The sequence below is a fragment of the Culex quinquefasciatus genome, chromosome 2 (genome assembly GCF_015732765.1).
Source record: "Culex quinquefasciatus strain JHB chromosome 2, VPISU_Cqui_1.0_pri_paternal, whole genome shotgun sequence".
Lineage (NCBI taxonomy): Eukaryota > Metazoa > Arthropoda > Insecta > Diptera > Culicidae > Culex > Culex quinquefasciatus.
In genome coordinates this window covers 203,959,223-203,985,679 of record NC_051862.1, presented here as the reverse complement: position 1 = coordinate 203,985,679, position 26,457 = coordinate 203,959,223, and the positions used below count along the sequence as shown (strand labels likewise).

Here is a 26,457-nt window from a genome sequence, read left to right as displayed (position 1 = left end):
GAATCCGGACTATCCGGATGGACAGTAGTCCATCGAATACGATCTGTTTAACATACTTTACAGATAGTCCGACCCAAGAATTTAGCCTGCATAAGGCAGTTTAAAGAGTCCAGACTATCCCAATAAGTCCATACAATCACACTGAAGCATCCGGACTTCCTATGTTAGACAATGTTTTTGTACCAGGATGTTCATATAATCAGGTTAAACTATTACTGTTAATATAATCCGAACTACCTACGACAACAGTCCATCCAAGATCTTCAGCATACTCCATAGAACCCATTCAACCTGCGCTACCCCACTAATTGACCACCATCGAGTAACCCCTCGCACTGCATCAACGCCGGTCATACGTTAAAACTGCACCCAAGCTGCCAACAACTCCTTCCTCCTTTGCTAGTATAGTTCCGTTCTTGCGGGGCGCAATAACAAGGCCCCATTCATTGTAAGCACCGCCCGGACATTGAGGACTTCCATACCCAAACACACACACACGCAAACAGCATGTGTCGTGACGGTTGCAATCGCGCGCGCCGGCCGGTGGAATGTTTACGTCGTCCCTTCCAGAATGGCACCATGCAAGAGCCTCGCCCGTGGTGCAGATTTTCCAGTGGCAATTGTCGAGCTTTGGTGTTTGATTATATTTCCACCAAACCTCGGACGTCCACCTACTCACCGGGAAGGTGACCAGTGGTGCTTTTTTGAATAATGGATATTTCATGTTGCCTTATGCAAATCACACGTATTAGTCCGGTCGGGCGGTTGGGCCGGTCGGCGGCTGGTGTGATTATATATGGGCCGCGAAACGCGAATCTCCGCGCGATGGGACAAAGTGTAACATGGTCGGGTTACGGATAGCAACAGAGTGTTTGCGAAGGTGAAGTGAAACAATAGGTTTGACCGATTTGACAGCGTCAAAGTGCGGGGTTCGAAGCACCGGAATAATGAAGGTCCGAGTTGATTACCGATGAGGAGGCAAATTGGCTACGAGCGGACTGGGAACAATTACTGCACTTTGCGTCCGGATAAGGTTTCGGAACGGACAGTCTACGTGGTACAGGGTCTGGCACATATTACCACCTCACATTTGAGGCTTAGTATAGAATCGTATAAGAATCTTAAACTTGATAACTTAATACTTGATCCTTCGTATAATGAGTGTTCAGATCTAATACTTGATTTATAAGGATCATTAGAATCACACGCTAAATTCATAGTAATAGGATCAAAATGCGTATTAGGAACAAATACTGGATTCTTTCTTAAGATTCGTATTAGGATGTTATTCTTGATTGTATAGATTCTCATTGGGATCTTATACTCGATTCGAGAACACGAATAATACAAGTGATCCTTCGTATAGATACGTATAGATCTAGATCATATTCTTGATTCTTTTTATAGATTCTTATTGGGATCTTATGTTTGATTCTATGTATAGATTCGACATTAGATCTTATACTAGATTCGTAGTATAGATTCGTGATTCTCAGTGAGAATCGTATTGGGATCTTATACTTATTCCTTTGTATTGATACGTATAAGATATTATACTTGATCATTCGTACATATATGAATCAAGATCTAATACTTGATTCTTCGTATTGATTCATAGTGGAATCATATGATTTATTCTTATAAACAGGATCAATATTTCATTCGTATAAGGATCTAATACTTGATCCTTCGTACAGTTGCGTATTTGATTCTTCCTATAAATTCATAGGGGGATGTAATACTTGATCTTATTATTAGATCTACGATTTCACGAACTTCACACGTCATTCTTCGTATAGATTCATATTGAGATCTGGATCTTATTCTTGATTTTTTTACAGATTCGTATTGAGACATTATGCTTGATTCTTTGTAAAAGTTTAAAATTAGATTTTATATTAGATTCGTTGTAAAGATTCGTAATAGTAATTTACACGTGATTTACGTATTAAAATCTTATACTTATTCGTATTAAGCGCATTCGAACTTATGCATGTTCCTTCGTATAGATGAGTATCAGGATGTAATACTTGATTTTTTAATGGATTCTATAGATGATATTATACTTGATTTTTGGTATAGATATGAATTAGAATCTTCGTGATCCTGGTACAATTCAAGCGTTGATCATATTTTTAGTTTTGTATTTTAGGACAATGATCAAGACGAACGTAACAGTATCCGGACTCTGATATCAGGTCTGAAAATCCCCTTTCCAAAACCCCAATCAATTACGCGTCTCGTTTCTTGCGATTGACACCGCCAATGATCCTTGAACGACTCACTACCACCCGACTCAAACAGAGCCATCAGGCGCAGTTCCACACGCGAGCCGCCGCCGTCGGCGGCGCAGTCCAACTGTCCAAAACGGGGAAAGAGTCTGCTGCTGCTGGCCGGGCTCTGACGGGAAAAGCAATTAACTGTAATGCACCGGTGATTAATGTTAATAGGATCGTCCATTACGGTGCGCATCGTCTGGATCGTGTGCTTAATGAACGTATTGAAATGGCACACGCCGTCGATTTTCGAAGAGGTACTTCTACTTCTTCTATCCGCACTCATCCCCGGATGTATTGATTTCGTTTGAAGGACAATAGCTTTCAAGTAATCGCTTTGTCTTCTTGGCTTAGGTAATCCGGAGCTGGACGAACTTTGCGCTGAAGGTGTACTCGAGTAAATTAATTAAATTAAGTATCGGTTGCAGCCGACTCCACCGCAATCTTCAAGCATGAAAAACCTTCGAAAAACAACCCCTCTCGTGTACGAGGTAGCCCGGCCCGGAATGCTGCACAAATATTCGCTGCATTTAATAACACATAAATAATTATGCGCTCTGCGCCTTTCTCTGGCTTCGGTCTTGAAGTCGTCTTCCCCGAAGAACCTTCTGCTTATAATCGGTTTAACAACCACTTCGCGCAAACTGCCCCGGCCCTTCCTACCCCTCAAACCAGCGTGTGTACACAGACGTTTAACGGCTACCTTAAGGTGCTCGCATTTTCGCTGAACCTCTCGAGGTCTCTCTACATTGTAGATCGTCGTCGTTCAACTCGGTTCAACCTGGTTGTTGAGTCCGCTAACAGATTGGGACGAGGTTGGACACTTTGCCGAAGTTCGAAGTTCGAGATGAAATCGGAGCTCATTTGTGTCCGAGACGAAGACTTTAGCGAGGGGACAGTGATATCTTGAGGATGCAGTAACCCGCCAACTCTTCTTACCGTGTCTTTAGACCGCGGGAGAAGATGAGCTAAATCAGAAACGATGGAAAATTAAACGCGCGCAGTACGCGCAAGCTGAAGAAGTTGTAATAACCAATAAGTAAGTTCGTTCATGCGCGCACAGCGGAGAACCCATAGAGTCGCGTCCAGACATCCACATATTCGCTGGAGTTGGGGGAGTTTGGAAAGAAGCAGGGATCGGGAGAGAAATTTATTGTATTTGCCCGGAGGCAGCTCGTGCTCATAATGCCGTGAGAATTTCGCTGCTTATGCGATTTACTTATGGGGCAAGTACGTAACAACAATGAGCGGAGAGTTCACGGGGTTACTGGAGCTGTTTTTATTTTTTTTAGGAGGGAAGATGACCACCGTACATCGTGATTTCAAGTAAGTTTGACAATGTATGTTGGATGCTACTTTTATTGTTATCATCGTAAGTGAAATTTATTCCTTTTTTTCTGAAGCAGTGTTCATATTCAAAACGTGTTTGATACACGTAGACGATTTTTAGTGAGGCAGCAATCCTCGGCCTAAAAGTTGAGTCTGGATTTCATCATCAGTCAATTTGACTGTGATCTTTAACCAAAGTTTATTAAATCTAAAACGGAAGGTTGGACCTGTTAAAACCCTCACTCATGAATTGCTTTCTAAAATTAATTAAATTAGCTCAATTCAGTTGCTCCACTCCTGTCAATCAACCACCGTCCACAAACCTCGGTTTGCACGCGGTTAATGGTTAATTACTCTCAATTTTCATTCATCGTCTGTACACTTTCGATTTTTTGTTGTTGTTGTTTCACTACCTTTGTTTCCTTGACTTTGTTTACCGAACCATTTGTCGGTGAGTGTGTGTTTCAACAACAACCAACTTGTTTGTTGATTGACCATGTTAATGAATTTGACAGCCGGCACCCTCCAACCTCCCCCTGCTTAATGGTGCGCATCGCGTTTGCAATTCTCGTTACCTTCCCGCCCCTTGAAGACTGTTCAGTGTGTGTGTGTGCGCGTTGTCTCTAACTAACCGACATAACTCAATAATTTTATTCGATTGCGGGTCACACCTTTTCGATAGCGAAACGAAATCGTTTATTAATTCATACGCAGCGGCGCTGAAAGGCAGAAACTAGCGAAATCGTTCAGGAATGAGTGTGCACTGAAAAAAATGTGCACATTTCTTTTAAAGCTATTTTCCCCTGAATTGTTTAAATATGAAATTATTCCTGTAATTTTTGTGAGTGTCATTTCCAATTTTGTAAATTCAATTTTATTTTTTTACAGTGTCCCCTGCAGACCCTTTTTCTTCGTCACATGTTGTGAGACACTCACGGTCGATTATAAATTGCCCGGTTTGATTGTTTCGACTGCAAAATCGCTTTTCCAGCTAGCAGAGAATGGCAGGAGGGAAAACCTTCTTCCCTATCCACCACCGGCAGAGACACACGGCGTACAACTTCGATGAGGGCACTTACTTTCCTGCAAGCCTTCATGTATTTTTATGTGAAATCAATCCTTTTCCATTTTCTTTCTGTGGTATTACTTTGATTCGCCTCACCGCGAGCCGCTTTTCAAATCGTTCGGCAATAAAAGATGAAAAAAAAGTAAAGTAAAATAACAATAACAATAATTGTTATTATTATTACGATACACTGCGGTCTTTTTGATATCGCACACGGGATTGCCTGCCTGCTTGCTGCCTCCCTCCTGAGAAGATTACGTCATTTCGGTGCTTTATTTTTCCCACATACCCAAATCCCGGGCCCGGCAGCGGCTTCTAGAGTGGCCGCCGCCCCATAACTCCAAAGCTCGTTGTTTTTCCCTGGGTCACTTTTTTCGCTCCGTGCAGTTTTTCCTCTTATTTTTTACGATTATGAATTCCTCTATATTTATGATTCATTTCATGGGCGCCCACCCTCCACAACCCCCGAAGAACCCTTTTGCTGGAGGTGCCCTCTTGAACCCACTTCGTGGTCATAGTCGTTATTTCCCCCCTCCCAAATCAGCCCGGGGGAACTCCACTGCCGGGGATTGACTGTAATGGTCGAGGAATTAAGTTCAATTTAGAGTTATTATTTACACAAAACAATCAATTGGCGGCGGTGGTCGTCGATACCTATCGGGGGAAAGATATGGGGAAGTCCTGGCACAAATTGTGATGTTCGCACATAATTTTGCGGTGGAAAAATGGAAAGTGGCCAGGCGATCTCGATGATTGGAGATCAAAAGATTGGATCAACAATCCGGTTTAAGAGTGCACAGCAACGAAGGAGGTTGTTTTCTTCTTATTCCAAAATTGTCAAACGCAACAAGGTGATTGTAAAAAAAGTCAAACTTTGTTGCAAATTGTGGACAGTCCTTTAGGGGATAAATGAAAAAATATTTCGATAACGTCATGATTCGAATTCCGGACACTTAGTAGCATATCATTTTTGTTATAGCTGGCCAAAAATCATAATAAGTTAGAAATGTAGAAATATCATCAGGATGTATCAGAAGTAGGATAAATACAACGAATGCTGAAAAAATCCCGTTTTGCAACGAGTTCCATTCAACAGTTTTTAGTCAATTCACCGATAAAATCAAAACAATACTGAATGTTTAACACTTCGACACAAATTCTACTTTTCAGCACCCATTTCAGTGATGAAAAGTAGAACTTTTTTGCACTTGTATCGAAAAGTACAACTTTTCGACACTTTTATTTGTAGTAGAGAAAAGAAAGTCTTTTTGTTATGCGAGAATGACAGGAAAAATAATTAATTTCACAAAGGAATTTCAAAAAGAGATTTTTGCCAACTTAGTTGAAAAAATTGAAAGAATATTTTACGAAAAACAAAATTCAAAATGATTTACAAGGTGAATTGTGTAAGGAACTTAAGTAGTATAAATTCAATCGTAATATTTTTAAAACAAAATATAAACAATATTATTTGTCAGTTGAGATGTATGGTTCGACTGAGATAAGTTTTCTATTTTTTTTTATTGAGCTGTTCTTTTATTCTTTGAACAGAAGAAAATGCATTTCATTTGTCTTTTTTGCTTGTTTTTCTTTTTGTTTCGACATTTAGTTTAATTTCGATATTTTCTCCGCGTTAGTATAAATTGGAAAGTAGTTTAAGATTACTTTCTTATAAATTTAAAGTTAAATTGTTTTTTTTTTATTAAAAATCAAATATTAATATCTGTAAAGAATAAAGGTCTTAATCAGTGTTGCAAATGAGTGATAAAAAAGCTATCAATAGATTATCTCTGCACCAAAAATATCCGAGACAATAGTGGCCGTCACTATAGCTTGTGAGATCTCTTCTTGTGTCTCGTGATTCCCAGCGATGTCATTCTCTCTCTATCACTCTTCCCCTTTACCCCGACTATGCGCTCTCACCGCTGAGTCTCTCAATCTCTCCAAAAACTGCAATGAGAGAACGCGAGATGGCGATTAGGATCCGACCACACATGACGTCCCGTCAAACTGCGTTTGCGAAATTGGTTTTGTGGCGGCTTTTGTGGTTAAACGCTTTTGCGGTAGGATGATCGTGGAGGCGGGAATGAGAGAGAAAAGGAAAATGTCAATCGCGAGTGGGCAAGCACGAAAACGTGTTCGGCTATGTTCGGCGCTGAGAGTTTCAATGAAGAGAGAAGAGCAGTTGTATTTGAGGCATGAATATTCAGGCGGGATAGTTGTAGTTGCTGAGAGCTGATATTTTGATATTTTAACAACCCTGGTCTTAATACTACAAACAAATAAAAGTTGTTTTTAATTTTAAATTTGTAGAAAAACTATCTTTTCTTAAAGGTTTTTTGGAAAATGTATGGTGTATGGTATACCTCGTCTTACATGCTTTTTTGAAATGTTCAGTATTTACAAAAGAAGGATATAAATTGCAGAGTATTATTATTATTTTGAGATTTTCTTTCAATATTTTAAGCATTATTTATATTGCCTTGCAATTACAACTGTTTGGATTTCTATATGGCTTTGAATTTTTAATGCGATTCAATGTGCTTTTTATTTTTCTTTTTGACAAAGAAACTATAACTTTGAATTTTACCAAAATGTTGCGTGGATTTAAAATCTCATTTTTCGAATGTTTCCTGTTTTTCCTTTTATTGAATAAATGGTCGTAAAAGGTCAAAATGAAAAGAAATAAAGATTCTTTTTGATGCATTATTTGTATTTAAAATAAATATTTGAAAAAAATTAAAATAAACCAAAAAAACAATTCGATTTGTCTGTTGAGATGCATGGTTCGAGTGAGATAAGTTTTTTTTTAGATCGGTTTTCTATTTTTTTTCAAGTTTGTTGCAAAAGATAAACTAAAGCTTTGCTAAACACAAAATTTTGTATAAGGGAAATGATTTAAAAACTCTAAATGATTCTGATTTTTTGCGGATTGAAAAACAAGTAACAAAAATAAACCAGAGCAAAAAAAAGAGAACTTTGATAAGTATTTTTCAAGGATATAAGTATTGCTGCAAGTGTTATGTCAATTTTCTGCTGTTTGAATGAAATAGGTTTCGATTTTTTTTATTTTGATTCATTTTCAAAAGGAGGTTTGACACCAGCTGTTGTCAAACGAACGGTGTCACTTTTTAGTTTGACACCCCTTTTACACGGAGTTCACACACACTACCAAACGTTTGTTTTGATAGTGTGTGTGAGTGCCGTGTAAAAAGTGACAGTTCGTCAATTTTTAGTTTGACTTTGACCAACCAACGGGGTACAAACTAAAAAAGTGTCAAACGTAAAAGTGACCAACCTCCGGAGGTTGAGTGTATTCAATATTTCAAAAGATTGACTTCAATGTTACAAACAGATTTGGTAACATTGTTGATGTTATTCTACACTGAAAAAAATAAATATTCGTTATCGTGCATTGTTGTTCATGAATGTGAGAACCACGAAGGAACTTATTCATAAACCCAATTCACAATTCCAGGAGTCGACTTTTTCCGTGTTCAATTCGATTAAACTAAAGTTTATTTTAATTTATTGTCATTACATTTTCTTTAATTTTAAAATAACTGTTCAAAAATAATAATTAATTAAAATAATTTGAAGGGGTAAACAAGATTTAAGGTACCGTCATCAAAAGTGACATTCGGTCAGGGAAGGTGAGATTGAGTCATACAAAAATGCTGAAATTTGTATGACCCAATGTCACCCCTGATGTCGGTATTGTAATGGAGTCTGCTCAAATTTCCTACCAATTTATCTCCAGCACAAACGCATCACGCTTCTAGCATCACACTGGAGAAACCTGGGGAAAATTTCACCAAATTTTCCACCAATTTTCCACTGACTTCATCGCACCGAACCATTTCGCACCAATTGTTTTGTTTTGTAACACCTTCTTCTTCTTCTCGTTCTTTTCCCCCACAATTTTCTTCCTCAATCGTACTTTTTACGGTTCCCCATTTTGCAGTAGAGAAAACCACTGCGAGATCGAGCGGCGGAGGCGAAACAAAATGACCGCCTACATCACGGAGCTCTCGGACATGGTCCCGACCTGCAGTGCCCTCGCCCGGAAGCCGGACAAGCTGACGATCCTGCGGATGGCGGTGGCGCACATGAAGGCGTTACGAGGTGAGTACAAACCCCCGACAACATGATCGTAAAAATTAGTCATAAACAGATTTGTTCTAAGCTACGAGGTGAAAATAATTCCCCAACCCGAAAAACACAAAAAAATGAGACAAATTTTTAACGACTTTGACAGCCGTGTTGTTTACGCGGTGTTCCCGGGGTCCGGCAGGAATTATGATAATCTGATTAAAGTTTTATTTACGGGTTTTCTGGTTTGTTCTTCGCTGTTTTTTGCTAATCCAACGAAGAAGACCCCGCTCGTCAGAAAAGTGAGGAAAAGTCATTTCACCGGAAAATGAGAAAATAAAACTTTTGACGCCCTGGCTTTCGGCCCGGCGAATAATTTAACGACTCCGGAAATAAATGTGAGATGCTCATAAAAACAAGACAAGTTCGGTGATAGAGTTTGTTGTTTTTGTTCGGGTTTGTTTGCTGCTTAATCCGGTGCATGTTTTTGGTAGTGGATGACGAAATTTGTTGTCTATTTTTTTCAATAAGTCCTAAAAAATGATTTTAATTTTTTCAAATCATATTTTATTAACGACATAAGCGGGTAACTTTTGTACTCCAGATCATCTAAAAAATACAGAACTACCAGAGCAGTACATCCACCTCCTTTTTATTCACGGTGATAATCATTACTCACCTGCTTGTGCTAAGTAATATTGTCCATTAACTAATGGGGGCCGCCGGTCGTCATCGGCCATAGTCTGCGTACAATTTTAGAGACCAACCACACTGTTAGTAGCCAGTTTTTACGAGGTAATGACCAAACACAGTAACGGTGTCCCTTTGACGTCCCTCTCTCCAAGATCCTGTGAGCAAACAAAGTTTGTCCTGGTGCTTGCGTCACCACCGGCCCACCCCCCTGTGATGAGGCGCATAAAAAAAGTCTGTAATTATACAGAAATGCTGCAATAAAATTATTGTGATTATAATAACAAAAAAAAATGTATATGTACTAGGTCGCTCAACCACCAGCCACAGAACCAGCAGTGTCAGTGTCTGTGTGTAGGGTTTGACTGCATTCTTTTTCCGTTTTTGTCAGTTTATTTATTTAGGTTTTTTTGCGTCCTCTGCTGCTACTGTGGAAACTACTCCTTCTTTTTGTATTTGTTATGACGTCGGGCGGATGATGGAGTGCGCTGCAAACTGGGTGGAAAAGTTGGGCTGCACTTTTTTCTGGGAGCGCAAAAGTTGTACAGCTTTTGTTGTTTGGTGGAGGTCGTTGGAAGCTTTTTGGTAGAAGAATTTTCGTTAAAGAAAATGTGGAACTTTTTTAAATCCAGAGTTTTTATATAAATTTTAATGCATTTTATTGGAAATTTTTTTCTTTGCCTTATACGCATAACAATTGATTTTTTTTTATCTTTTTGTCCGATAATCCCTTTTTTTACTCTTTTAAATTGATAGTAAAATAAATAGTAATGTGGACTGCATTTTTTTAAATGCTCAATAGCTAAATTTAAATTTTCTGATGTTATTGATGATTTTTATAATACATTATTTTGATTTATTATAAAGTCATTTCAAATTTTATTTAAAGTGTTCATCGCTGGATTTTTGTTTTTTTTTTTTTTTTTTTTGTTACAAGTTTATGTAGATTTTCAACCATTTTAAGATTAAGATCAACTAAATCTAAGTGACAATGTAGTGTTAATCTGCTACATATTTTTTTAAGAATCCACGATTTTTTTTTTTTATTTCTTGTCTGCCATATATCTGTGATCTTGAATTTAAAAAATTTAAAACTGAAAGTGCAAAAAAATGTTGAAATTTTTTGAGTGACCATTGAATAGGGAACATCACATTTATCAAATTTTTCAAAAGTTTATATAATACATTGAAGTTACCTGACCATAAATAAGTTGAAAAAATATGTTTTACAGATTGTTGACAGTACAGTCCCGACTCGATTATTCGTAGGCCACGGAAAAATTCCGCTTCGGGTAGTTGAATCAGGAAAAAAATGTCTTTTTTTTTTATTTTCAAGCCTAAGTATGACCTAAGCTAAAGTATTTTTTTAAATCCAAGATGGCGGTCAAAATGGTGGTGATGATTTTTTTTAAATGCATTTTGTAATTTAATAGGCAATAAAGTATTCAATTTGGACTGAAATAGTATTGCATGACTCAAATTTGATGTTAAAAACATGATTTTGTTTAAATGAAATAAAAATGGATCGTGATTGGATTATCTGAAGTCCCATACAAACCTTCGGATAATCAAATTTTGGATAGCCGAAACTTCGGATAATCGAGGCTTCGGAAAATCAAATCTGGACTATAGTCAACTTTGTTTCAAGTTTTGTCCCCACCTCTTTTAAATTTTAAATGTCTGCCTGTGTGGATCAATCGGACCGCGCACTGGACTCACAATCCAGAGGTCTAATTCTAAGTGTAAATATAGGTATTCGGTGCCCTCTCCCCGTGCCCATACCTTCACACTTAGGAGACCCGGGAGGCGGAGTCTTGTCGCAAAAAGAACGATACACGCCTGTGGATCCGTTGACGAAACCGCAAGGTTTAAGAGGGCCACATTATAAGGTGTTACGTCGATTCCGTTTTTTCTTTTAAATTTTCCTCAAAATATCAGGGACAAAAAAAAATACTAAAATGTGAATTCGCTATTCAGCATAAATTGTTTGTGCATTTTTAATAACATGAAGACTTATAAATCTTCCAACAAATTTTTAAGTTATGGAGATCGATGAAAGACGTAAAAGCTCAAGAAAGAAAATATTTCCATGAATTAATTTAATTAATTATTAATTAATTAATATTGCGAATATTTAAGAATATCAATAATCAGGCTTAACATTTGAATATTTTTTTCTTTTTTCACCCCTCTCGACCAGGGTCGAATTACAAAAACTTGATATAAAATGAATTTTTTACATTTTGAAGGCCTCAAAAAAAATTTCATGCTAAACTATTGATAATTTTTAACAATTATATTTAATAACGCGGAATTTTGTTTAAATTTTCACTACTTCAGAAATTTATTTACTATTTTTTTTTCACAAAATACCACATTTAAAAAAACTCATATTTTTTGTAGCTACAAATAAATAACGTGAAATTTTGTATTGGTTTTCACTATAAGTCAGTTTTTTTTGTTAATAAACACAGATTTTAACAAATAACATTTTTTAAATTCTTAAAATTTCAAGAGTCGCAACAATTTGTATAAATTTCTACTACAAAAGAAGTTTTTTTTTGCAAAATTTAAAATTGAAACGAAATTCAGTGTTTTTGTACAGAAAAAATATCATATTTTTTATTATCAATTAATAATTATGAATTAATAATCATATTCACTGTTGTTATTAATTAACATGGCTTAAAAAGGTTGCCATTATTTGTTTTAACTCAAAAAAAAAACAAATGTGAACGTTCATTTTCATGACTGAATTATGGTTGTCGTGTTTCAATTTTCATTTATTTACTTTTTTGCTTTTTTTTTATTTGTTTTTTTTTTTATAATTGATATCGAAATATTTGGTTGTTGTTATGAGCTTAACATGTTATGCGTATCTTTTTATTTGTTACATTTTTTAATTTTTGTATTTTTTTCTTAGTTTGAGATTTTTATAGGAATGGTTTTTATGATCTGGGAAATGAACATTTTTTAAAAGTTTTTTTTTCCAATTTTTCTCTTATATTTGTTCTAAGAAATTGATGTAAATTTCCTCTGAATTTCTGCTCAAACTTTTCTCTAATCTTCCCCTCCTTCCTCTCACTTTCCCATTATCCTGAGGTGAAAATGAGAAAAACTTTTGTTATTTATTTTCCCATAATTTATTTCAACCCTCTTAAAAGTTCACCGACACAACGTACATGACCCTCTCCTCCCATTCGCACTTTCTAACTCTCTCTCTCTCTCTTCACTCTGTTTGGACCCTCAAAATTCTTTAAATATTATATGAAATTAAAATATGCTAGATGAGAGAGCGAAACGGTTCTCCTCGGGAGCTTGATCCCCCGCGCGAAAGTTTTCAACGCGACAACTTTATCCGCAGAATTCGTCCTCCCTCTCTCTCTCGGCCGTAAAGAACTTTCTTTTTTGTTCTTCGCAACCTCTCTAGGAGAAGTAGAACGACGACTTGTGGGGGGCGTGGATGGTTGAAGGGAGAAGAAATGGATAATTTATTCAAATAATTAGCGGAGAATTTATAACTACGTAGATCTCGATGGCGGTGGTAACTTTTGGCTGCGCTGCGCTCGCGACCTGCAGGACCAACTCTTTTTTTTCTAATTATTATCGTTATCTCTACACCAGTTAAAATAATGACTTTGTGTCTGCTGTGAAGTTTTCGCTGGGACTTGCCAGTGTTTTACTGTTTTTTTTTTTCGGGGAACAACTTTGCCATTTCTCATCATAATAATTTAATCAATTGACAGTGAGTTCTTCTTGGCCTCTTTTTTCGGGGAGACTGTTTTAATTCTGCCATAATTCTTGGAGGGATCAGACCAAAAGCAGTGGTTGTGGGGGTGTAATTCCAGAAGGAGTATCCACCCACTTTCAAAAGGGCTACTTCTCGCGATATTGGAACGCGATAGAGGTTAAGACCTGGCTTCTGGACTTATGCAGGGGCAACTTCAACTCCAGGACGACTTGGTTCTGTTGTGTTATCTAACGAGCGATCGTTAATTTCTGGGTGCTGCTGCTTTTTGGGCTCCTCGTCGTCGTCGGCCGAGGGCAGCTACTTTGGCCAAAGATTAATAGGGGATATAAATTTAAATGAGGAGCAGTTTCTGGTGCTGCTCCTGCGCTTCACTGTTTTTGGGTTGTTTTTGTTACTCTCTTGTGGGCTACTGGATGTTTCCAGGTCCCGGTTATTGGATCCCCCGAGGGGTACCTATTAAGTGCGGCGATTTTTTTGGTCTCGAACTCCACCACATTTTCCCCGAAATAAAAAAAAAAACGAGAGGGGAACTAATGTGTTCCTTGCATCCGGCTGAAGGTGCCGTAAATTGAGACGTCCCCGCTGGAAAGGTGTTGCGAGCGAAGCTCGCAGATAAATCATTATTTTGGAATTTTAATTTTGTGGATTTTTAATTCACTCAGCTCCAGCCCCAAACAAAAAAAAAACAAGTAATTGAATTCACCTTTCTGTGGCCCCGTGTGTAAGCAATTTAATCGGAGCGCGCGCGTGGGCCTCAAACCAAAAAACCCACGCCATTCTTAATATCCTCTCCCCCGGTGGAAGGACTCGGACTCATCAGCGATCATCGATGAGTCGTCGAACTTTTGCGGCCGGTTTGTGCGCTTCCAAATTGAATTACTTGATTCCAATTGACATAATTTACTGAACGTCGCTGGGCTGAACGGAGCAAGGCTGCCAGTTGGAAAAGTCTTACCGAGATCCGACAGGGCCACGCGACCGGACCGGACAATGGGAGGTAAAAGTTTTCTCCCGGCGACTTCAATGACAAAGTGGCGAGCTAACTTTGGAAAAGGACAGGGTAACTAATCATTGGTATTTTTGACAAATTTGAAAAATAGGAATGGTAATCGAGAAAAGAAAATTAATGAGTTTATTCTAAATAAAATGTATTTCAACATAATTTTTCAAAATATCAAAATCATATGCAAACAAAAAAAAACTACATATTTGGAAAAAAAACTTTTTATTTTCAATATAATTTCTTAGTTGATTCCAGATTTTTTTTTATTATTGGTGTCTTTCCTTAACAATACATTTTTTTAACTTTTTCTGCAAAAAAAACGTCATAATTATTTATTGAAAATAAGAGTCCGGGGTGACTTTATTCGAAACAGTAATTTATCTTCATTATTACTGCTTTGAAAAAGATAATATTTTTTCATTTTAGGATTCGCGTTTGAATAAATATTTAATCTTTCAAATAAAAAAAATCAATATATGTACAGTTTCAAAACATTAAAAATTTAAGTAAATTGCATATTTAATAACTCAGAGGGCTTGGCAATTTTTGCACATCATCCAGCGATTTTTTTAAAAAGCATTATCAATAAATTGGTTCACAATAAAGCTAGACTCTTTTAAATGAAATTGTTTCACGAATAAATTCGTAAATGTAACAATTTTGGAAGAATGACAATTTCTCTTGAGGTTGAGGTGTACTATAAATTAATCTTTGAAATGTATTTTTTAAGATATTCGAAACGCTCGAACGCTCGAAAAATACTCGAAAGTTGAAAGTTTCATTCGAATTTTGTTAGTGCGTCTGACTTAAATTCTCGCGTACTTTTTCAAAATGTCCTATGTACATGGCGCATTGGTTGTTTTGAAAAAGTAATCTAGAATTGAGGTTTTATACTTTTTTAGATTTTAAATATCAAATGATTGATATTAAAATTATCCTTTTGAAAGGACTGAAAACACATAATTTGGACGTTTTTAAAACGTCATTTAGCAAATTAAGCTGAACATTTTAAAGCGTATTTTTTTACAATGAGATTCAAACCAATAGTTTCCGAAATATCGCGAGTTGGATATTGAGAGCTTATTAGATGACACTGTGAAAAACTAATTTTTCACTACATTTAACTTTGAGAGGCTTCAGGCCAGTGTCCGACCAACATAGTAAAAAAAATAAATGTGAAGGAATCTTTTGCAGCTCTTGAGGGGTGCTTCTGCTTCCTGAAGTTGTTTTAAATTGTAGAAGATTGAAATTTTTTGGAACTTAAAAAGGTTTACTTTACCCAAAAAGTTGTTGAGTCTTTTTCGAGTAAAAATTTGCATCTGATTATGATTTTTAAAATTTAGTTTGACAATATTTTATAATTTTATTTTGCACCAAAAAAAGATTTATGGAATTAGGTTAGACAATGCTTTCATTTTTTCTAGAAAACATTTTTTTTTTCAAAAAAGCTAATCTCCTGTACAAGATTTTACACCATTTTAAACTACAGCACAATAGATGTCCATGAAAAAAAAAATCTTAAGACTTTAACTTTGAGTGAATATTTAATTTTGCATCTTTAAATTATTTTTAAAATTTTGTTTAATAAAATTTTTGAAATTTAATTTTTATCTGTAAATGGTTGTCGAAATTTAGTTTGCCAATATTTCAATTTAAAAAAACCTTTTTTCATAAAAAATCATATCTTCTTTACAAGATTTTGTACCATCCTAAATCTTTAGGACACAATAGTCCGTGTAATCAGGATTCAGTGCTTAATACTCAAACAGATAAAAAGGTCCGGTACAATTGATGCCCCTGAAATATATTCTTTTTTTTTTCAAATTGAAAAAAAAGATGGGTAAGACTTCAACTTACAGTGATGAAAAGTTAAATGAAAAAATCTGAGTTTTTACGTTTACCTGTTTTTTCTGAAAAGTCATTTTATAAGAAAAAATGTTGTCAAAGGCACCAAAAAATAAAAATGAAAAATGACTCCGATTTTACGGAATTTAGTTGATATCAAAAATGAATTGTTTAAATTTTCGAAAACATAATTTTGTTTCTTCAATGATATTTTTTTTCAATGTTAATTGGTTGTTATTTTTTAGATTTCATGTCTGGTAAAAGAATTCAAAAGTTTATGAAAATATGATGAAAAAATAAAAAAAAATCTTGGAATGAGATCAAATATAAGCAAAAATCTTCATCCAAGTTGTCACCCTGTCCCCACCTTACCTTGTTAATCATTTAACTTTTCTGTTTCCCGGAAAACCACGAACCCGTAATTGAAGCCAGGAAAAGTGGTCAACTTCTTCGCACGACCTTATTCCAAATCAACTTGTCCCAAAGGCAGAACCAACGAATGCTACGTGGCTAGTCACTGCCCAACCCCTGCTCAACCCAAAACCAACCCCAAAAAAATATCATTAAACTCAGTTAATTGATTTCCTTTCGCAAAAACGATTGTTTATTTGACTCCAGGGGCGGCACGAAGCTGGTAGTAAATTTTGGCGAAAATGGCAACCAGTTTCATCAATCTTCGCCGTGTTTTTCTTTCGGCTTCCAGAGTTGGGTTAAGGTGAGGGTGGTGACAGGAAGCGAAAACAAACATGCCAGGATTAGGAACGGCCGGCGGAGGGGAAATTCGATGGCCGGAATCCATTACATTGATTACCGGGGTGAGAAGAGAGATGTGTGGACCAACCAACCAACCTTCGTTTCACTTTATGGTGACTTTAAGGGTTGCGGTAGTACGTCAACGTTCGCCGACACTACCCAACGGGTAGGAAGGTGGAACTGAAAGCGAAATCATTAAATGTGACCATTAGAGTACCTTCATTTATCATAATTTTATTTTTTTTTATCTTTTTCCGCTTACACCAAGAAGTCTGGGACGACTACGGTCTTGGAATTCTTGAAGTCAGTGTTGCCAGCTTTGAAGTTACCTTTCCCTGGTGCCATCTGGCCGGCTTCATGGGGGGGTTTTGGACGTAGCAAAAAAAAGACCTGTAGCAGAGTAGATTTCTTCCGACGTCTCCCAGACATACTCACAGGAGAGTCGCATATCCTTTTGGCTTCAACCGAAAAAAAAGCGAACCCCCAGTCAGAACGTCGGAAAAGGACATAGAAAAATAATAAAAAATTCCCTCACAAATGATTTATGACCTGGCTAGCACCACGGGCTGCTCTCGTCCCAGGGATTCCCCGGATTACATTTCGAATTCAGCATAATTTACATTAAAGTGGGATAGAGTGTTTCCAAGTGCTGGGCATTCCTTGCTGCCATTTCCGCCTTGAGGTCGACGGGTCCGGGCTCCGGAATGCGACTCCGGAAGATTTTCAAGTATTTTATTTTTAATTTTCACTTCTCTGTGCACGGTCTACTCCTCCGTGTTTGACCTGTTTCTTCAGGGGATCCTGGCCAGGGGGAGGCACGATACGCCATCGCACCAGGAATGTGGCATAAATAAAATGGGGCTGTAGTATTTTAATGTCTGTGAAAAGTGGATGAACGGCACCATCGTAGGCATTTGAGTAATTAAATTTCTAAAAAAAATGTACCGTTTCGTAGACTGGACAGTGAAAAGGTGGAGGGTGAGACAATAAAGCGAAATTAGTACGAGAAAGTATGTCACTAATCTTAAAGTTCAACCTTCGAAACACCACCCAGAATCGCTAACCTTAAACTGGAAGCATCCCTCGAAAAAACAACGGCACCCACCATGTGAAAATAAGCAACCGGCAAAACATTTCTCAAACTGCCCGATAGGTGTCATGTGGATCTAACAGCGCCAAGATTTATGATATCACCAGACAGAGAGCTTATCCCACGCGCACGCCCTCCGCTGGGCAGGGCAGGAGGAGTTCTCTCCCTCCCCCATCATCATCATCATCGCGCAGGAAACACATTTTTCCTTAAACTATATCCACCCCCGCTACAGCAAAAAAAAAACAGCTACACGGAGAAAAATGCCCAGCAGTAGTCGTTTATGCTGTATTATTTCTATTTTCACAGCCGGAGATGGTGGTTCGTTTTTTTGTTGCTGGCAAGGACGTACGAGGATTTTGGTGTTCTTATCTTCGGTGTGGAAGATGCTCGACAAAGTCACACTTTCACTGGTGGTTGCGTTAGGGTGAAACAGAAAAGAACTTTTCGAGAATGATATCTTGACTCTGGAGTGATTCACACATATTTATTATGTGATTTCAGGAAAACTTAACTTGAAATTACCAAAATTATTTCGAAAGATCCCCAAAATCTGTTTTCACATTGCATTGATGATGAAATCAAGATTCGTATTCTGGTTCTGTGTATGGTTTAATGATCAGTTCGGATTAACTGGGATCAACAAATTGATTCAAAGAAGATTCCAAATCCAGGTATTTATGGAAACTTCTGGGAGTTTATGGACAACCTCGTAATTCCCACAAGTTCTTCCACAATAAGGTTGGGAAAAAGAGCCTGCGGTTTCGTTACCTTTTTCTAAGTAAGTTCAGCATCAACACTTCCCATGCTCCTAATCCTTATTCCTCTCCCGGTGAATGGTGGAGATGGGAGCGGCCGGCAATGGATGGCTTTCATGGTGCTGCCTGTCCTATTCTGGTAGAATTGGTTTTAATTCCCTTTAATCAATTTCTAAGCAACTTTGGCTGGACAATCATCACATATACATGACGAAATCCAGTCTGCAACCCGCTAAGATCACCATCTCCATGCGAATGCGAATGCGAAACCTCGTAAATCCCACAAGTTCTGATCATATCAAGTCTAAAACAATCTACCTCGTTAGGCCGGACTCCCGGAATGCTACGGATGACCTCAAAAATCCCATCATATTATCCTTGAAGTAATAACCACTGTCCTATGTCCCGTTACGATGGGAATCTTTTGGTCACAATTCCTGGGAGTCTACGGATGGCATAGAGCATCTCAACTGAAACATCAGAACGTTCTTAGATGACCTAGAACATCCCATCATTTGAATTCTCAAGTCCTCGAAATTCTTTGAAAATATAAAAATATCATTTGAAGTCATCCTCCCTCATATGACGAATGATCTCACACTATACGATGGTAAACATTAAGGCTTAAACTTGAGGAAATTTTTTGATTACCTTGATTTCCTGATGTAAGTTGATTGTCTGGTTTCTGATCCGACTCCGAATTCAATGAATGCTAAAAAAAATTCGAGTATGAAATTACCGAGATGGTTCCAAAAGCAAACCGGATTCAGGGATAACAAAAAAGTTTCCAAAAGCAGACTTTATCCTAATATCGTCAGTACTGTTCCAAGAGCAGTGTAGAATCCAGCATTGTCGAATTGATTTTAGGAATAGTCCACAAAACAAGATTACCAGTTTAATTCCAAAATTACCATTACGGTATCAAAGCATTATGACATGTGAGGCTCCTAGCTTGATAACATGAGACATTTTGTTGCATGGATTACCAAGATGAATCTAAGGATAAATCTTATCCTGGATATACTAGAACATTTTCAAGTAAAGTTCGGATTCATCATGGAATTTGAAGATTTTTAGGATGATTCATCCAAATCAAAGAGTAATCCGATTCATAAGATTACATACATGATTTCAAAAGGAGTCTGGACCCTGCGATTACTAGTATGAGATCGAAGCCCTCATGAATCTGAGATGACCAGCACGATTTAATGAGCAGCATACTATTACAAGATCATTCCGGATCTCAGGTTACCTTTATGATCCAATAGTCATCTGTCCGGATCCTAGGATTGCCAGAAAGATTCTAGACGGAAATCTGGAATCTGAGATTACAAGGATGATTTCAATGGCAATTTGTATGGGACAACTAGTTTTTAAAAGAGTATTAGGATAATGTTATCGCCAATTTTATATCATCATCGAATTGCGGATCCTTGAAGAACTTTTTTTTGTTTGATGCCACTATCCACTGCGACCAGGAATTAGATCTATTGCGGACTTGCAATTCTATTTATAGAATCACAAAGGCTTCTTCTGTTATTAGGCAGATGGGACACGCACACACGCTATTGTTGAGCGAGTGTGTCTAGCGATCCACTGCCGTAACTTCACCGCCGAAGAGGTTTTAATGTTTTTTTTTTTTCAATCCTCTTTGGCTCTGCCTTTTCCACTCTGTACTGTCCAAATGTATCGCTAGAACCGAAGTGCACATTTCACGTTTACTTATACCCAGCTAGCCCTTAAGTTCTGGTTTCTGGAAAACTCGTCCCTTCAAAGCACTTTTTGCGATCGGGCCGTGGAGCTCTGTAGGGCAATTATACAGAGAACAGTTGGTCCTTATACATGTGAAGAGTACAGGGGAAAGGATGTGCCGAGCCATGTGGGTTTGAAACCACGATCTTCCGCTCGTAAAGCGAAACCTGTAACCATTAGACCACAGGAGCTGAAGAACTTATATGATACCAAGAGTATTCCAGATCCTGGGATCACCTGAATGATTTCAGCAGAAGTTTGGATCCAAGGATTACCCAGATCAATCCAAGACTATTCAGTATCCTAGGATTTCCTGACAAACTCTACAGATGGTTCGAAATTCGTGATTTACAAGATGATTCCAAAATTATCAGTTATCAATATGATTTTAAGAGTAAATCATCCAATGTAAGTATTCTGGATAACCAATAAGAGAATCGCTTCCAAGAATTACTATGCTAATCAGTCCAGAATCTATTAACCAAGATGATTCTTGGGTTCTTGTTAAATCTAAAAGCAATCTGGATCATGGAATTGCTAAAATGATGTCAAAAGTATTCTGAATCCTAAGTTAATCAATGCTATCTTGAGAACATGCCGGAATCTGTTATTTTCAGTATAATGCTATGGCAGGTGTAATCCAAAAGTATTCCGTTTCCTGGAAATACCAGGACCAATCGTATTCTAGAATCTAAGAGTTCCTATATGATTTCAATAAATAAAACTCTTAGAATAATCTGTATCTTTGGACTATCAGAATGGTTCCAAGATAAATCTAAAGACAATCTAAACCCCAAATTATTTTAAAGTCAGTCCAGGTGCTGAGTTTTTCAAAATGGTTCAACAAATTCGGCATTTTCAGAATGATCATAATTCCTTAATCCATATTCCTAAAAAAAAAACGATCAGAAATAACCAGAATTATACAAGAGTTCTGGATATTTCCTAATATGATCTACCCTAGAATTCTTAAGTTCAACTGTCCCTCGAAGCAGCTTCAAACTGTCCTTTTTTATTGGTACCACACTTGTTCTTCCTACAGTCACTACCGCCTGCCAGATTGCCTTCTTTCCATTTTTATTAAACCATTATTAAAGACGACACCCCCCTCTCATCATCACTCCACCTAACTCCACAACTCGGATATGAGAGCAAGAAAGGTGAAAAATGATCCTTGCAGTAGCAAAATGTGTTTTGTCTCCGCTTTAGTCACAGAGGGCTGCTCTCTATTCACAGGGATACGTTACACCCGCTCCGTGAAAGAGGCCATGAATTCCGTTGTGTGGGTTCCATTGTATCCCGGATGGCCGAAGAAAGGAACCTTTAAACGGTCTTCTTTCTCCACCGTGTGGTCAGTGATTATATCGTGCATCATCGTGTGTCCCCGGGAGGAACGCATTCCAAGAGGAACGGTCCTGTGCTTCAGCAAAAGAAGTGTGTGTGTGTGTGGGGCGAGAGAATCGTTCTCTCCACGGGTGGACAATAGCGAAAGGACAACCTGCGAGACAATACCGAAAGCAAGGCAGGAGGAGGAGGAGGTTGAGAAAGGATAAAGGTTAAACTGACCGTCGTCGTCGTCGTCGGACGGAGATGGCCAACGTGCGCCACCTGTTATGGATGGTTGAGCCCGAATGGCCTTTATCGCTGGCGGCGGCGTAGGTCCATTACCGGGATTGAATGTCCGGTCGGTGGGGTTGGGGGTTGGTTACCCAGCTATCGCCAGAGTGGATCGATGTAAAAGCTATTTCCTATCGCATGTTACGACGGATTATAGTGGTTGGAGGCAGATTCTACCCGGCTATCTCTGGGCGTACGCCCAGAGGATGGTATCACATCGATGGGCTAGTTCTGGGGGTTCCAACCGGTAGTTTTAGATAAGATCAGTGCTGTGTGTACAGGATAATTCACGGAATCAGAATAAGGTTGATGGTAACCAGGATTAGGGACACCGGCAATTGACTTAATTGTATCGATTAGCTGATATGTAATTTTCGGGTCAATTTTGGTTACCGTTGGAACATTTTCTACATATTTAGACAGCTTGTTAGAGGGTGAATCAACTGCCGGGTTCAAACTCCCCGAGGTGATTGATTTTTAGCTTCTCAATTTGTCTTTCCACAGAAAAAAATCGACAAAAGAAAGAACACCAAAAAATACAGCAAGCAACGAGTTTTGCGCGGTAGCGAAATAAATTCAAATTATTCATCATCAAACATTCAAAATCCAATAGTCGTGGAACGCAGAACGAACAAGGGTCATATTTCTTTCTTCGACAACAGGAGTAGCAGAACACCGCGTTCTGAAGAAGTCAGTGTCTCCTTCCGAGAGGGGTGGAAAATCTGGGGGTGTTGACGATCCATGTATGTGTAAGAGAGTTTTCTTTTGCTTTTCTTTGCTCTTCTGATTCTTAAGGCGATTTTCGTCGAAGAAGAAATAACTTTGCAAAAAACACACTATAAAGTGAAAACGAAATATAGAATTTTACCAAAATGGAAGTTATTTTAGTTTTCGTATAATTCTGATGAAAAATATTACTTTTGAAAACCTTCAAATTTGTTTTCAGAGCAAAAGTCTTTTAAGTGTAACAATTTTCAATTAAATTTTATTTTATTCTAATTTTGATGATATTGTTATTTTGTTTACTTAAAATCCTTGCCTTAACAATTGTTATCATTTCATTATATTTAACTTTTTTTCTTGACGTTGGCAAATATATAAAGTTTCCAATTTCTTCAATTAATTTGGCTTAATCTGGATTGAGAATATTTTTTTCAGATATTTATTAATTTTCAAGTTAAAAAGAGATTTAAACAATTCTTGAAAACAATTGAAAAATAAGAAAAAAAATTATCAGAATGTTCAATTCTGTGAAAGATACCACCAACATAAAATATAAGCTGAATATTAGAGTAAATCGAAACACAAAAATAAAATTATTTGGCCTTTGTTGATTTACCTTAGATTAGTATATATTTTTTAAACATATCTTTTTGGGTTTAATTGTTGTAGTCTATTTTTATTTCTTTTACAGTGGTTAGCTGATTTTTTTGGTTATGTTGTTAATTTGTGTTTCAATTTTAATTATTTTTCTGTGGAAACTTTAAATAATTTTAAAAAGAGAGCTCAATGATATTCTCACAGTTTTGTAATTAAAAAACATCAAATTTGATCACAACAAATTTTAAGTTATCATTACTTCTAAAAGGGTCCTAGAGCCTCATGTTAATTTAGATTAATGTACAACATTAAAAGGAATACCAGAGAACCGTTTCTGATCACTTTTTTGATTTTTATTAAATCGACTAAATCGACATTTTGCGATTAAGGCTCTGAAAGGCATAATTCCAAATCGGCCATTTGCCAGCCATGTTTGTTTTAGAAAATCATTCAAATCTTGATTCAGAATTTTTCAATCAAAAAATGATTTTAACTTTGTTGTTTTGTAGAAGCATTTTACATATAGTGATTATATTTTCATTTTAATTTACTATTTCTAGATCCTGAATTCCGAACCATCATTGACAGTCATTGCCTCAAAAGTGTAGGACACCTTTTATGTCCTTAACCAACGATGTTAAGCTGTCAAATAAAAATCTTTTTAGTCAGAAAGGCCACAAGTCAAACTTTTCTTTATTTATTTTAAGAATTTTGTACTTGTACAAAGTTTCATAATGCTCTGAAAAAAAATTTGAAGCTTTAATTTGAAATTGTAAACATGTTGTGAGTTTATAGTTTTAAATATAACTGAATCATTACATTGAACTCCATCGCCCAAATAAAAAAGTTCAAAGAAAAAAACAAAAATTAAACTGGTTTTTAAAAAAGACTGAATTTATTATATTTAAATTTTTATCGAGAGTACCCATTTGTTCTACATTATTTTCAGATTAAATTAATAAAAAGCAAAGATCAAATATTTCTTTGAGTATATATTGTGTAAAAAATTCTATTTCCCATTCAAAATATGTTTTGAATTTCAACAACATTACGATTTCTATATTATTGCAGAGATTTTCACTATTGACAATGACGATTTTTTTTATTTTGTTTGTTTAGAAAATCATAAAGTCTTAAAAAAATGTTTTTTTTTTTTCAAATAAACACAAAATAAGTGTTCACGTGTTTCCAGATATTTATTTTAAATAGATTATAAACATAAAATCAATATTTTTGTGACAAAGTGTTCAAATCTTAAAGAAGAGTCGTACAGAAAAACGAAGTTGGAGGGAAAGAAGGTGCTGGCATCAGGTTTAACACAACAAGTATAAATACCAGAGAGCGCACATTTTTAACGCCATCCTTCGGGAAAGATTCCGGAGCGCACACATTTGTTCCTTCTTGCTAGAGGACGAAAGACGAATGCTTGCGCTTCCACTTTTAGAATTCAGTGAATAAATTATCTTTTCCGCTTCTTGGCTCGAAGAAGAAGACGACGATGAAAAAGAAGGTTTGGTTCTGCTCGTTTCTCAATCGATAATAAAATGTACCGGTAGAATCGATGGAAATGTCGGCAGTCGGAAAAATGGCAGACTTTTCCCGAGGATTTTCCCGCCTTTCTCTAAACGTGCAGAACTCCTTGCGAAAGCAGGTCGAGAAGCCGGAACAGTGGAAAATAGAGCGAAACTACATCCCCGATTCAATCGAGCGAGGAATCGATAGAAAGTGACTATATTTTGCAACACTTTTCCATAAGTGTGTATAGTTTACAACGGTTCGCCGAAAAGAAAGCTGCTGGATTTTTCCATTTTCAATTTTCTCCTCCCGGCTAGATTTATGGCTGATAAGAGCGATTCGGTTTTAAATTGATTTCTGCTCTTTGGCGCTCGATTCGATTCCACTCTGGAGGATCGAACCGACTTTTGATTGACTGTTTTTCTTTTTTCCCGAAACGAATTGAAAAACTATTCGAGCTGAAATCCTTTCAGGGAAAAACGAAATGAGGTCCATTCGAACTTTGGAACTCATTACAATTCGCAACCAATTAGGTTGTTTCGACTCAATGGATCGCCCCTCATTAATGGCTCATTTCATTGTGCTCGGTCAATCGACTGGTCCCCCGAAACCCCCTGCTGACTGGGCTGAACCTAATCCCTTAGCCCCCTTTGGTAACGGGGCAACCCAACTGGACAGTGATTGATTACGGCCACTAAAAGCTGGCTCTTGCTCACTCGCTCTGGCCTCAGCCCCACAAACGCAGACCGGACACGAGCATTAACTTAATTTCTAATCCAATTTTCTGCCACTCGTAAAAATGAGCAGCAGCAGCAGCTTTCGCGCCACAGCTGATAAATTACCGCTAAAGCACTAAAACTATTATGCAAATTATTCGCCTTTTTGTGCTGTGGATCGATCCGGAGCGCCAAATGTGTCATAAAGCTCTCCTTAACTGGCCCCGGGGCCAGCACGGTTGAGTGACTTGAATGACGACGCTGAAATGCAGGCGAGTATGAAAGCACTTGAGAGGTCAGGTTCTAGGAGGTTCTTGGAAAAAATAAGCTAGCGAGCGAACTTTTTATGGCAAACAATAATCAACTTATCAAGAACAGTGTTACTGGCTTTAAACAGTTGGTTAACTGCTGCGGCGAAGACTGTTTGTGTGTGTGGGGGTCATAAGTTGTGACTTGGTAATTACTAATTTCTTTCGTTTAACACCTCAATCAGCGTAGTTGTGGATGGTTAGAGTGAGGGACGTGTTGAGATTTTTATTGGAATTAAAATAGTTTATGTGTAACAGTTGAAAATTTGATAAATCATAGCAAAATTAAAGTCAAAATGCATGACCAAGATAAATAAACATTGCATAATATAAACACAGATTGTGAAACTTGTGAATGTGAAAAGGGCTTTTATTAAAACCTGTATAAATTTGGTTTCTAAAATGATTCATTCTTCCATTTTAAAATTGGAAATTTTGCTTCGTAGTTTTAAATATTTTAACATGATTTCAGAAAAAGTCAATTATTTGAAAAAAAGCTTCTTCAATTTCAATTTCAATTTGTGTTTTTATTAGAATTTAGCAGTTCTGTTCCAGGATGTTACATTTGCAATTCAG

General features: G+C 37.1%; 1 protein-coding gene across 10 annotated transcripts in view; it reads left to right on the top strand.

The window, feature by feature from the left end:
* LOC6048199 (aryl hydrocarbon receptor nuclear translocator homolog) overlaps positions 1 to 26,457 on the top strand; it is a 297,606-nt gene that overhangs the window by 200,043 nt on the left and 71,106 nt on the right. For 8 of the 10 annotated variants that reach the window (XM_038251173.1, XM_038251172.1, XM_038251170.1 and 5 more), the window contains one exon: positions 8,636 to 8,796. In XM_038251173.1, the coding sequence (XP_038107101.1) occupies positions 8,636 to 8,796 (161 nt within the window). The remainder of the gene's footprint in view (positions 1 to 8,635; positions 8,797 to 26,457) is intronic. The other 2 variants (XM_038251171.1, XM_038251167.1) reach the window with 1 other exon arrangement.